This window comes from Quercus lobata, chromosome 4 (assembly GCF_001633185.2).
Source record: "Quercus lobata isolate SW786 chromosome 4, ValleyOak3.0 Primary Assembly, whole genome shotgun sequence".
NCBI lineage: Eukaryota > Viridiplantae > Streptophyta > Magnoliopsida > Fagales > Fagaceae > Quercus > Quercus lobata.
This window is the reverse complement of record NC_044907.1, coordinates 23,815,209-23,829,656: the sequence shown is the minus strand read 5'-3', so window position 1 is coordinate 23,829,656 and position 14,448 is coordinate 23,815,209. Positions and strand designations below refer to the sequence as shown.

The window sequence follows — 14,448 nt, the reverse complement described above, 5'->3', positions numbered from 1 at the left end:
TGGATTTTGGGTTTTGGGTTTTTATGTGGTCTTTTAATATTGTGAATGATTCCAGGTATATACAACCTACACAAAAGATCAACCTCTCCTGTTGAGGTAAAAAGAAAAAAAAAAACTATGTCGTTGGGGCATAACTTCATAAATAAATTGTTGTATTTGTTATGTTTGTTTTCATATTTAGTGTCACAATTCTGTTTTGCAATATTGGCAGTTCTAACAATAATAAGTTGTGCAATGTGATATTGGCATCACTATTTTTGACTTTTTTGGTACCCTTGCAACTTCTTGAAACATACACATATGCATTATTTAATCACACATTCCTACATTGTGCAATGTTAAAATGAATTTTTTAGAACATTTCTACTTTTATTTGTTATTGGTCAGAAGTTGTACCTTTTAAAAATAAATAGTAGATATAGTAGGCAAGATCACCATTGAGCAATTGCAAGCAATGAGAGTTTTAGTAGGGATAGCATTAATAGAACAAGATCCTTGGTCCCTTTGTAAGTGTTTGTTTCCTCTTAATTTGTTTCTTCTCTTTGATTTGTAAATTTTTGGGATATGCTTTTAGTGTTATTGAAATTGTTTTGGATATTAGGAATTGAAATTGTCTTGAATCTTGATAAAAGCTTATAGGAATTGGGATTGTTAAATTAGCTTCACCATCTAGTTTCAGTTTTGAATTTACTCTTCTACCATATTTTTAGAAATCTATGCATATAGGTCATAAATAAGAAAACTATAAAGCCAATGTTGTCATTCAAATGATTATTCAAAATGAAAATCGCATTGACCTTTTTCAAATGCAAAGAATTGTGTGGGTTTAATCATTATTGTTAGAGATAGTCGTGGTTCTCCTATTATAGCCCATAGTGAATTAATTATTTGCCGAGACCTATTGTGGATGGCTGCTACGGCTCTTTTGAGAGCATCACATTTGCTGGCATTAATTCACTTGCAAAAACCATGCTTTAAGGAGATTTTAAATGTGTTAGAAAATATTCATGCTTTTGTGTATTATGCAAAAAATGTACATTATAGGATAGTTTTGAATTAAACAATGTAATAAGTGGCTAATCATATTTAGTATAATTCAGTTTTAGTCATTTCTAAAAAATAAAGGTAGGATATTAAACCCAATGTGAGACTTTATTCTCAATTTTCTTCATTTTAAACCCTAAAACCTGCACCTTTGATGGTTTCCAGACCTTTCCCTTCCTTTTAAAAGACACAGTTCTTGCTTTCACTCTCTGCTTGTAGTCTTTGTCCTTCCAACCGTAACATCATAACTGCAATGTCTCAAGTCTAGCCTTTGTTTAGTATAAACCTGTGACTATGATTTTTTTTTTTTTCTATAGTTTTGATTATAAATACATTTCTTCTATAGTTTTGCAGGGTTGCTAAAGCTTTTAGGCTTGGCGGCTCTTTGCTTTGTGTATACAACATCTCCTCTCTCGCTTTTGCATTGTTCTCTTGGTTGTCTCTCTCTGTTGTTTTGTGTTATAACCATGACAGTGTATGGTGGGGTGGATGTGAAAAGAGCATTTGTAGGAGAAAGGTGCAATAGAATTGTGAAATTTTCATGGGCACCTGATTTGCTCATCTTTGGTGCCCAAAATTCTGCCACTATATTCTCCCCCAAGGTTTTTTCCCTTTTAACTCACACCCTCCTAATTTTCATTATTAAATACCCATCTTTTTACATAGCATCTGCATCTTTCTTTCTTTCTTTCTTTTTTAATTTTTAATTTTGTGTTGTTTTCTAGATTGGAAGATCACATAGATTTTAACATTTATTTTTCCTTTTGGGTTGTTTTTTACAAAGCCAATGTGAACTGTACCCAATGGCTCGCAACTAAGAAATATGGATTTAAATGTATATTGTTGGTTTTATTTTTGAAGGCCTACCTTTAGTTTTGGTTTGGCATAAACTTGAAACAAATGCCATAAATATCACCACACAGATTTTAACATTTATTTTTCCTTTTGTGTTGTTTTTACAAAGCCATTGTGAATTGCACCCAGTGGCTTCTAATTAACAAATTTGGATTTAAATGTATATTTTTTATTTTTTATTTTTAATTTGAAGGCCTACCTTTAGTTTTGGATTGGCATAAACTTGAAACAAATGCCATAATTATCTAGATTTATGGCTTTTGTATTCTTAATGTTCGAATAAAACCATATAATACCATTTAAACATGTTTCAAATAAGCTTTTGAGGTCTCAGGTCATGTTGTATTTATATATAGCAAAAGATAGTACCATTTTCCATCTTAGCATAATTAGTACTGGTATTTTATTTATAAATTGGATATATTTATTTTTATTTATTTATTTTTATTTATTTATTTATTTTTTGTGTGTCTAATATCTTTTGTTTATTTATTTCTAAATTTCATGTTAAAGAGCAATGGAATACTTATTTTCATGAAGATTATAGATATATTGGATTTTTTATAATTCAATAGTTAGGGTGGAGTTATTATGAAATTTATTGATGTTAAGAGTGTTTGGTTTTACATCATACATCTTGGTAGAATTGGTATAATTTAGTGTTATACTTGATACTAATTGGTGAAAAATTAAATAGCTTGAAGAAGTTGAGAAAAAAGAAGAGCCTAAGATAGGGAGGAAATAGATTCTTGAAAAGCATGGGATAAAGCTTGAAGATGTAGGCACAATTGTATATTTATTCTATTTACTAGTTCTTTTGCAATACTTATTAAACCAAATGTAAAAGCACATTATGATTATTGTAATATATTACTTTATAATATTTGTATTTATCTCATCTTTAATGATCTTATGTGTAATATTTTGACAGTTTCATCACAACTATATGTTTCATCTTATATTGGAGCCAATATAGCTTTCAATAGTTGTAATTAGAGAAATGTTTAAACTTGAACATGTTAACATTTGATTTAAAACAATCTCATGCATCGCACGAGTTTGTGGCTAGTATAATAGTAAATCAATCCATCTTTCCGTTTTCATTTGGTCAATATTAATACTATTTAACATGCTTGGTTAGTGCCAAGGGCCTTAGTTGGCTTTCCATAATTGTGTAACAAGACCTTATAAACAAATAAGAGATTAAATTCTATAAGGATATAGTGTAAAACCCAAGTTTTATCCCTCCAATTCCAACATGCCATATCATCATGTTACATATTAAAGAATAGGCATAACCACACTCAATGAATTCTATTACCCATTTGAAAATCCAATTTTAATTGTGAGTTTATTGAGATGTTATTAAGTGTAATAGGATCTCTTGAATTTTAAGTGAAAAGCTATTGTGTCAATTTCTTATTGGATGGTGTAAAACATGAGTTTTACTTTTACACCTCATCCTTACTAAATTTAGACTCAATAAATAAATAAATAAACTTGGTTGGAGTTTCCAATAGAGATGAAAATGTGAAGATAAAATAAAATAAAAGATCAATCCATCTTTTCCTCCTATCATTTCCAACGAAGATGTGTCCTAGATTTAAATTCTCTCTCCTCTAATTATTGAGTTATAAAAAAATGAGGGCATTGTAGATAGCTGCAAATAGTAAATTAATCCATCCTTTTCTTTTTCAATTGATAAATATTAAAAATACTTAACATAGTCAGCGTTGTTGGCTTTCCATAACAAGACCTTATAAAATAAATTAAAAAATAAAAATTTGTTGGTGTTACAAAATTTCAACCTGATGATGGAATATTCATTTTAGGAAGAGTACTGTCCCATAAAGCTTGAACTTTACTAGGGAGGAGCACTATTATTGTTGTTAGGGTCATATTTTATATGTAATTAGCTAATCTTTTGACAAAACGCACTTGTACTTGGGTAGATCTAAGTTAGGATTAATGTATCAAGGAGCATGTTGTTCAAACATATCAAGTGGTATCATTAAAGACATGAATGTTGATCCAAGAAACAAGTGAAAAAAGACCGTTTCATTAAGTCTTGACACAAGCTCGACAGATCCTGCTATTGAAGATTAATGGAGAAGCTTGACACAAACTCAATCTATCGAGAACTACAATTTAAGATTTAAAAATTGGTCCATGATAACTTGAATTATTAGAGTTTTACTTCTCACAACCTTAGTCATATATAAGACTTATTTTAAAAGTCATCAAGTACGGAAACATAGACTTAGAACTTATATACTTTGTGAGAAGCTCCTACATTTGTGTGCCTTAGGGTTTTGTAACCAAGTGCTTCCTTCTCTTCATCGTTTATGAAGTGAAGAACTTTGCAGCCAATAACAATCAATCAAATTGCTGGAATTAGTCATGTACTAGGATCTGTGTAAAGAAGTTAGTCACAAATTGAAGATTTGTACAACAAAGAAAAGAAGATTGCTACAAGATCAATTCCAATTAGGTATTGAAGCAAAGGTTCAACTATAGGCTGATATTTTGTAAATAGGTCAGGATAGTGGTAAGATTCCTCATACTTATAATTGCTTGATTATTGATTAGTGGATTCTTGGGAATAGTGACCTTAAATTCACCCGGTAGAGTTTTTACCTTGCAAGAGGTTTTACCAATTTGTCAACAAATCACTATGTTAATATATTTTCCACTGCACTTAATTTATTTGATAATTTGTTAGTGCCTCTATGATTTTCATGTAATTTGACCTAATTAATTAACTTGGGTAATTGAATTAATAAACCGAGGTCAATCAATTTTAACCCAAGAGTTGGTGTTTCCAATAAATATGGTAAGATGAAGATAATAATAATAAAAGATCAATCCATCTTTTCCTCCTACGTTTCCAATGGAGATGTGTTCAGGATTCAAATTTTCTCTCCCTCAACTAACGAGTTATTAAAAAAAAAATGAGGGTATTGTACATAGTTGCAAATAGTAAATCAATCAATCTTTTTCTTTTTTCAACATGATAAATATTAAGAAAAATTACACTTTACCACTCAAAACTATATCTCCAATTACATTTTGCACCCTAAAATTTTTGAATGCATATTTTGCATCCCTAAACTATGATCATTGTAACATTTTGCACCCTAACATCAAGTTTGCTATTAACTTGGATGGATAAATATGGCACAATGTGTAAAGACCTAATTGCCACCTCTTTTCAATTCCTAAAAAACAAAAGATGAATTATATTTTATCACCGTAAACTATACTCCTAATTACACTTTGCACTCTCAATTTTGAATTTTTGTCCAAGTTAACAGTAAACATAATGTTGAGATGCAAAATGTAACAAGTGTTATTATTTAGGGTGCAAAACGTACATTCAAAAGTTTAGAGTGCAGCGTGTAAGTATTAACACTATTTAACATGCTTGGCTGGTATCAAGAGTGTCGTTGTCTTTCCATAACAAGACCTTACAAAATAAGAATAAAAATTGGTTGCCATTTCCAACAAAGATGGTAATGTTAAGATAAAAAATTAAAAAAGAAAAAGAAAAAGAAAAAGAAAAGATTAATCCATATTTTTCTCCTAATGTTTTCACTAGAGACATCTAAAATTCAAATTTGCTCCTCTCCCAACTATTTATAATAATAATAATAAATAAATAAAACAAACATAGTTGCTTTCCATAATGAGACCTTAATTATACTTATCTTCAACTCACCATCACTTGTATATAAATAGCCTCCAAGAATACTAACACAATATATATACTTACATCCAATCAGTAAGGCAATGGATTTTGAAAGAATGATCTTAATTGTAGTTTTGTGTTTGTGTTTGACAAGTATCTATCAGGTGAATGGAACCCGAATTATATCCAAAGAAGAAGAATTGGAGTTAGAAAGACAACTAAAGCTCATAAACAAACCTCCTGTTAAAAGCATTCAGGTTTTAGACTAACTCGAACTCATGTTTGTTTTGAATCTTTATATATTGTAATACTGTAATACTTCAAGCATATTCAGTGCAATGATATTTAAACATTCCATTTAGAAATTATATGTTCTTCTTATTGTTAATATCAATTGATTGTTCATTTGAGTAAGATCTAATGCTTAGAGTATTGAGATTAAGAGTATGTTTGGTTGGGGATGAAACATGGAGGACAGAAAATAAAGGAGTGAAAACAAATTTTATGAGTATTTGGTTGGAGAAAATGAGAGAATTGAAAATTGGTGAGACCTAGGTATTTTCTCTCTTGGCCCACCAAAATTTTATCTCTCTAATTTGGGGAGAAAATAGAAGGGAGAAGAATAATTGCAATTGAGGACTAAACTACCTCCTTTTCCTCCTTTTATTGGTCCTATTAATAGCTTTTTCTCTTCTTCTTCTTCTTCTTCTTCTTCTTCTTTTTTATTTTTATTTTTATTTTTTTTATGCTTTCCTGGGCGTGATTGACGTGATTGACTTGTTGGTTACTTCTTTCTTCTTCTTTTTGCTTTCCTTTTTTATTTTGTGTTCCTAGGTGTGGACTTGTTTGCTTTTTTTTTTTTTTTTACATGATTTTTTTGGCATTATTTTTATTTTTTAATAAATTTGGGCAGTTGTCCCTTTTTGTCACTTTTTTATTTTAACTGGACATTATTTTTAACAAGGTCATATGTGTAAATTTATATATAAAAAAACTTATTTTTTTTCATCCCTCCATTTTTCCACCCCCAACTAAACACAAATGAGGGAATTAAAATCTCTTTTATCCTCCTACTTTTCTATCCATTCCTCATTTTCTATCCCCCCACATTTCCATTCCTCCAACCAAACGGACTTTATGTTTTATTCTCCAATTCTCTCATAAAAGAAAATTTTAGTTTGATTTCCACTCTCCTCTTTAATGAAAGGGGGAAAAAAGACAAAAAAAAAAAAAAAAAAAAAAAAAAAAAAAAAAAAAAGCAACATTCAAAAGATTTTGATTAAGTTATGAGATTAATTAATAACATTGATTTAATTGGGAGAACTAAGACTTAATGAAACGAGTGAATTTATATTTAATTTTGACTAAATTATGTGTTTGACCCCTTAAAATTTGTGGGTTTTTTTTTTTTTTTGGTTCCTTATATTTTAAGGTTTTTCATCTTGGTTCTCTTTGAGTTCTTTTATCTTAAATTTTATAATGATAAGATTTGCTTCAAGGGGGGAAAAAAAAAAGGTAACTCGGTGATAAATATTTGACACGGCATAAATCATAAATTCTTTTAACTTTTAATTATTGAAAGTTTAATAATACCTTATCTAAGAGCACAATTTTTAAATAATTAGTGATAACTATGGGCTCAACCTAGAAATGTGGAGAAATTATTCTTTCCTAGGGATTGAATAATCCCTCCTCTCATAGAAAGTCTAACACCTCTCGGCTTGAGCGAGACCCTGTTCCAACAACTCAATGGACTTTATACTCGTCTAGTTGTCCACCATATTCCTTGCTGCCAAGAACACATTGGTGGGCTCAGTAAGGATCCATTCAGCCCAAGCTCAGCTCCTTTGAAACCAAATAAACCAAATACAGGCAGAGAAATAATCCTCAGTCCCTACCACAAATATGGTAGAAAACATTTTTGACTACGTCTTGAAGCTAATTCGAGTTTTGTTGGCAGATTAGACTTGCAAGCCCTCCAAATTTGCACCTTTATCTATTCGAGAATCTGAGACCTTGGAATACCAAATATCTTCCCACAATCCTTGCTTTTTGCATTTATCTTAACATTCATCTTGGTGGGGTTGGAGATCAATGTTGAGTGAAAGCCAAATGATAGGCTGATCGAAATTTTTTAGTTGTGAACTAGTGATACACTCGCACATGGACAAGGTATTTTTCTTTGGAATACACAACTTATTCTAGTTTTTAGGCCGTAAAACCATTCTTCCTCCAAAATCTAGTATTTAGGTAGTGCAGTGCATGATTTCAAGACATCTTGTCATATGCCTTAGCTTGCTCATATCGATCGAGTACTAATAGCAAGTGATCTAAACATGTGCCTCAATGAAGCCCCCTTCTGGGTGTTTATTGCACCAGGTATGTGGATGTTGGATTCCCATGGAACGCGTGATGTCTTCTAGATGAGTCTCCCAAAGTTACTTGAAAGCTTCCATTTTAGCTATGTCACCTTTGAGAAGGATTATGGAACTAGTAAGTGTATGATGAAGTACTTTAGTTGAATAGCAAGAAATTCATGTAAAATGAAATTACAGTCCATATATTTAGTTCTTGGGGAAACCCAACCCTAATCCTTCTCAAATGTCATACTCGCATTTGTTATTTGAAGGCTTTTTTTAAAATAATAATAATAATAATAATAATAATTAATTTAACCACCATAAATCTTTGTAGTGCCTTCTCAATTATCTGTCTTCACGATCGCAACTCACAATCATCATATTTTTAGACATTGTCTAAATTTTATTATTATTATTATTATTATTATTATTATTATTATTATTATTATTATTATGTTATAAAACTTGTTTTCATGCTATAATAGAACTTGTTTTCTCTTTTTTGAATTTGTAGACAGAGTTTGGACATATTGTTGATTGCATTGATATCAATAAACAATTGGCTTTTGACCATCCTATGTTGAAAGATCACAAGATCCAGGTACTTTTTTTTTTTTTTGAGAAATATAAGATCCACGTACTTAAGTAGAGGTTGAAAGTATTTATTCCTTTATTTGTACGACTGTATCAATAAACAATTTATTTTTTCCCAATTGCTCCAGAAATTGTAGTAGTTTGTACTTTTTAAACTGAAAATTATCGTAATGATTACTATGTCTGCCATGCCTCACCATTTTAACAAATTCCAATTTGACTAGGGCTTATTATTTAAAGGATTAATTAAGCAAATCAATTATGTAAAATAAAAAAAAAAAAAAAAAAACTATTCTTAATCAAAATTTGATTAAAGGCTACATTCTAACTAGAGTAAGAGATGGCAAAATTCAGTTTCCTTAACTATACAATTATATATCATGACTTATGAATCACTCACTTTTGTATGTTTATATACTTACATTAGTTTAGGTAAGTACGTGTAATAACAATTGACTCCAAAGGAACCACGAACATGTGAGATACCATAAAAAATGTCATTATCACAGAGCTATCACTTATTATAATAATAATTATTATTATTTTTTGTTGTTGTTGTTGTTTGAATTTTTGCTTCTTCAGGAAAGACCTCATTTTTCAAAAAGAACAACAAAGAATGTAGGACTCTCGCGAAACAGACCTTCAATGTTTGGTTTACAACAAGATGCTTGTCCGTCAGGAACAGTTCCCATTCGTAGAACAACAAAAGCAGACCTCATAGCAATTAGGTCAATGTCAAATAACATTTATCCTCAAACAACAAAAGTTCCCAATATGCATGTAAGTTCTTTATTATATATTTTGGAATGTAGGACGTAATCATAGCATACTTGGTATCATAATACATCACACAAGTATAATACGTTAACCTCATAATAATTTTTGTAAAAATGGCCTTTCAAACCTCTACATTTAAAGTTGGATTGGCTAATTAACCAAGTTTGAATAAAACAAAACTTGACTCAATATATTTGTGATCCTTAAACCTAATATTTTCAATATTTAATTATATAAATTTAAGCAAATTTGTCAAAATATGCATAATTATTTATTATTTAGAACAATGACGGTTAATATGGTAGCCAAATTTAGAGCTAAGTTCTAGCTTTTTTGTGGGTAAAAAAAAGTAATGGCGGATCCATCAAATTGATCTTATTTGTTGGGTTGTACAGCGTGCAGTTATCCAAATGCGAACCATTGAAAATCACAGATACATTGGCGTTAAAGGAAACATCAATGTCTATAATCCTGTAGTTAAGGAGGGAAGTAGCTATGCTGAAATGTATGTCATGAATGGCGCAGACGAAAAGTTGAATTCTATCACAACAGGATGGATGGTAATTTAAATTCATACTAATTTTGTTGATGTTCACAATTTCACACCTCTTTGATTATTGATATAACTGTCCAATCATGAATTTGCAATAAACAATTGCCAGTTTCAACGAAGAAAAAAGGGTCATTTTCTTTGATGAATAAGATGTCATTCATAATGGTTATAAAAGTTCAAGTTCTAATATCCATGGGTACAAAATGAGAGAAATGAATTAGTAAAGAAACGGCTATTAGAAGATTGATAATCAAAATACAAATGGACCAGCATAACAAATTTTCCAAAAGAATAATGTTTTTTACTCCTTGATTCAAACAGGTTTCTCCAGGTACATACAAGGGTACTCCGTATTCTTATTTCTTTACATATTGGACGGTATGATTCTATTCTATCGTTTTCACACATTTATAATTTATTATCTAACTTTTTTCTTGCGGTGTATGTTTGTTTCTTGTTTGCTAGTGTTTCAATCCATTAAATTCTTATATACTATAAGTTCTTTTGAAAATTATACGTAACAATTCCTTTGAAAATTACAGACTGATGGTGCTCAAAAGACAGGCTGCTTCAACATTCGTTGCCCAGGTTTTGTGCAAGTTGACAAAAGAGTTTATCTTGGGTCAGCAATAAGTAATGTATCCATTCCTAATGGTCCTCAATTTGAGATTGGACTCTATATTTCAAAGGTAATCTATCGTTAATTAAACTGCATATTATTTTATTTTGTTATATTAACATTCTATGTATATTAAATTTTGAAACAAAGTTTGAAAAAGGTGACTAGAGTTCTGTGACTTTGATCATATATTCTTGTTGTTTTATGTGACAGGAAGAAGATGGCAATTGGTGGGTAACAAAAGATGACATTAATATTGGATATTTTCCAGCAGCAATATTTAATAATTTTACTGAAGCCGAAACTGTTGGTTGGGGAGGGCTTGCTGTTAGTCTCCCAAATGGAATTAGCCCACCCATGGGATCCGGAATATTTCCAGATGACAATTATAGCCATACAAGTCAATTTAGAGCGATCCAGTATAGAAATAGTTCCGGAGAACTAGATGGACCTCATGAAAATACTTATGATACTATCATTGATAGCCCTGACTGCTATCTCATAGATTTTCATGGATATATAGGTGAGCACGAGGGATACACATTTGGATTTGGTGGACCTGGTGGAGATTGTGGCATTTAAAATATTTTGTACCATGAGTCCAATGGGCTGTGCTTTTCAATTGGATAGGGCTAGTTCCCATCTCTTCCCTAGTGCCTCATGTTGTTGAGGCTATGGATTGAGATGGCTCTAGGCATAGTACTTGTTCAGCACACACACACACACAAATTTCTTGCAAAATAAATCGGAAATTTATTCCTTCAGCTATGACCTTTCATGTCAATGACCTTGATTTGTCCTTCCATTCTTAATATCATTAAATTTGATCATGTTTTTGTGTTAAGTTATTCTCACATACAGCCAAATCTTTTAAGTTTCCTCAAGTACAATCTTTACTTCAATAAATAGCATTGTGTGGATATGGGTTCACTCTGTTATTATTAATAATAATGCATACGAATATATTAGCACTAAAAAAAAAATGCATACGAACAATGCCTGAGATAAAAGCAACCGAACATATTCTAATTATTATTGTAGCTTATTGAAAGAAAAAAAGATTAGTCACTTGATCAAAATATGGTATTAAAAATAGAACCATTAAAAGAAATAGAAAGATGATGGGTTCATGGTTTTAAGGTTGGACAAGGGTTTAATTGGAGACCAAAATTTGATGACATAATAATTATTTTAACTAGTTGCTAACAAAAAGTTTAACATAAATTTAATACACATATACTCATTATAATTAATAAAAAAAATTATAAATTATAAAAAATGAAAAGCAACTTTCTTAAGAACTTTTTTTTTTTTTTTGGAGAAACCGGCCAGTGAGGCCATCTTTATTGAAATGCTCGAAAATCAGCCAAATAACAATTATAAAGGTCTGGTGGGACAGACTTCATCTAGACTGGGAAAGCTGAAAACAATCTAGCTCGCTTAGATAAGGCATCCGCTAACGCGTTACCTTGCCTACAAATATGTGAGAAAGAAAATCTCTAAAAAGAGCTAATATAAGACCAAATGTCTCTAATAATATGACCAAAAGAAGAGTGCATGGATGTCTGGTTTCGAATGGCTTTGATGGATGTCTCTGAGTCTCCTTCAAAAACAGCGTTGAGGAAGCCCACTTCAAGTGCGAATTGAACTACACGCCTGGCTACCATAGTCTTGAAGATCACCACAGATTCTGGTATAGGAGTTCTCTCTGTCATTGCTGCTAGGACTTCACCCCTATCATTCCGAGCTACAACTCCAATCTTTGCTGCATTAATTTCCTCAAACATCGTCCCATTGAAATTTGTCTTTACTTGGCCAAAATTTGGTGGCTTCCACACGGTGTTAAGAATTTAAAATGCAATATAGAGAAAATATTCCCAAAATATTAGAAACTGACAATTATTTCCCAAAACTACTTTTTTAAAAATTCAAATTCTCTCCCTAAATCCAATAAAAATTATATATTTATAAATTTATTTTAAAAAAAGGGAACGAATACTATTAGGACCCAAAAAATCAAAACCTAACCAAATGAAAAAAAATAAATAACGGTAAAATATCATTTTCGTCCCTAAACTATCACAAAATTTCGCTTTTTTTCCTTGAACTTTCTGAAGTTCTGTTTTTGTCCCTAAAATTTGCAAAACATTCTAATTTTCATCCCTCTAATTGGGAACTTTTTTTAAAATACCAAAAGTACCCTTCACTCCCTCCATCTGAAAAATCCTCATTTTCTATGAATCCCCACAACAACAGCCCAATCAACAACCAAAATCAGCAAAATAGCTTCAATGTCCTAGATTGATCTCTCCCTTATAAGATAAAATTTGTTTATTTGTTGCTTTATAGCTTTATTGGAATGTATGGATTTATTAGGGTTGTTGTGCTTACTGTGAAGACTTCATTAGACATCGTTGCTATAGACTCCACCAGATATTGTATATAAACCGATTTAGTGGTACCTAGTGTCTATTGTTGAAGACTCCATCAGACATTAACGGACCACGTGTTGTATTTGAGTGACCTTAATAACGGTTTGATTTGTAGGGTGGATGTGGTGGTTCTAACAGTAGGTATAATGGTTTTTATTTATTTTTAGTTTGATTTCTGTAGTGGATTTGTCCTGGTTCAACAGTGCTAGGATTTGTGGGTACCACTGGGTTTATGATTTTTCTTATCAAATTGGGTTTTGTGATTCGGCTAGATTTTGTGATTTTGTTTTTTGTGAATGTTGGTGATTGGCAGTGAATGTTAGCAGGGGCGGAGCCACATAGTGGCTTGGGGGGGCCGAGGCCCCTGCAAAAAAAAAAATTTTCCCATTAGTCTATGAAGAAAAAATAATTAGGCCCCCCCAACCTTAGGCAGCCGGCCCCCCCTCCCAATTTCTCACCCATTCTCCCAGGCCTCAATCAAAAATTAGTAACATCCTCAAATTAAAAAAAAAAAAAAATTATCTGTTCTACTTTCAAGCAAAAAAAAAAAAAAAAAAGCCCAAAAAAAATTGAACTAAATCTGAAAAAAAAAAAAAAAAAAAATTCACAGAGAAGCCCAGGCAAGCTAAGCCCACGGTGAGCCCAGTAGCTCGCTCACGGCAAGCCCACGCATTCTCAACCGAAAAAAAAAAACAAAAAAAAAAAATATATATATATTACAGAGAACCAGAAAATCCACCCATCACGTCGCTGGCAGAGAGATCAAATCGGTGGCAGATACCACAATGCCCGATACTGTCTATACAGAGCAAATCAAGCTCAACAGCAAACCAAACTCAACACTCAACAGCAAACCAAACACAGAGAGAAACACAACAAACACAGAGAGACAGAGGTTTTTATCTAAAAAAAAAAAAAATTCCCAAATACACAAACAAAAATCAAACCGCAGCAGACCCACGATCACGTCGCAGCGACGCCGCAGCTCGCTCGTCGTCGCCGTCGTCGCTCGCCCCTCATCGCAGATCGGAGATCGGCCTCTGCTCCGGTGCTCCCTCCGGCCCTCCCTCAAGGTATTTCTCTCTTTTTCTCTCTTTTTCTCTCTCTTTATCTCACTGTCACTAAAATGAAAAATGGAACGAAATCTTCGTAGATCGTCGACGCCAGTCGGTAGATCGGTCAGCACTCATCGCCGTCGGAGATCTGCCGTTGACTAGGTGCTTCCTCCGCTCCGGCTCCGGCTCTGGCAGTCCGGCCCTCCCTCAACTGGTTTTTCTCTCTGACTCTCTCTCTCTCTCTCTCACACCGAATGGTTTAGGCTTTATGAATCCTGTAGTGTTCTGCCTGAGCCCTTTTATTCTTTTAACTTTAACATCATCTCACATTCTCACTCATTCATTTTATTTTTTTGGCTGAATACATTTCAATCATTCATTGGTTGATTTTTTTTTTTTTTTTTTTCTGTTTGTCTTATTTTATGCGGTTATCCCTCATTGTTGGTCAATAGTCAATGTGTTGGTTTTTAG

General features: G+C 32.0%; 1 protein-coding gene across 1 annotated transcript; it reads left to right on the top strand.

Annotated features, from left to right (window-relative positions):
• Positions 1–1,511: 1,511 nt before the first annotated feature.
• Positions 1,512–11,072, top strand: LOC115984874. Its single transcript, XM_031107870.1, has 8 exons — positions 1,512–1,646; positions 5,752–5,844; positions 6,192–6,214; positions 9,207–9,321; positions 9,714–9,878; positions 10,193–10,249; positions 10,414–10,560; positions 10,704–11,072. Exons 1-8 carry the CDS (start codon positions 1,512–1,514, stop codon positions 11,070–11,072), a joined length of 1,104 nt encoding a protein of 367 aa, XP_030963730.1.
• The last annotated feature ends 3,376 nt before the right edge of the window (positions 11,073–14,448 follow it).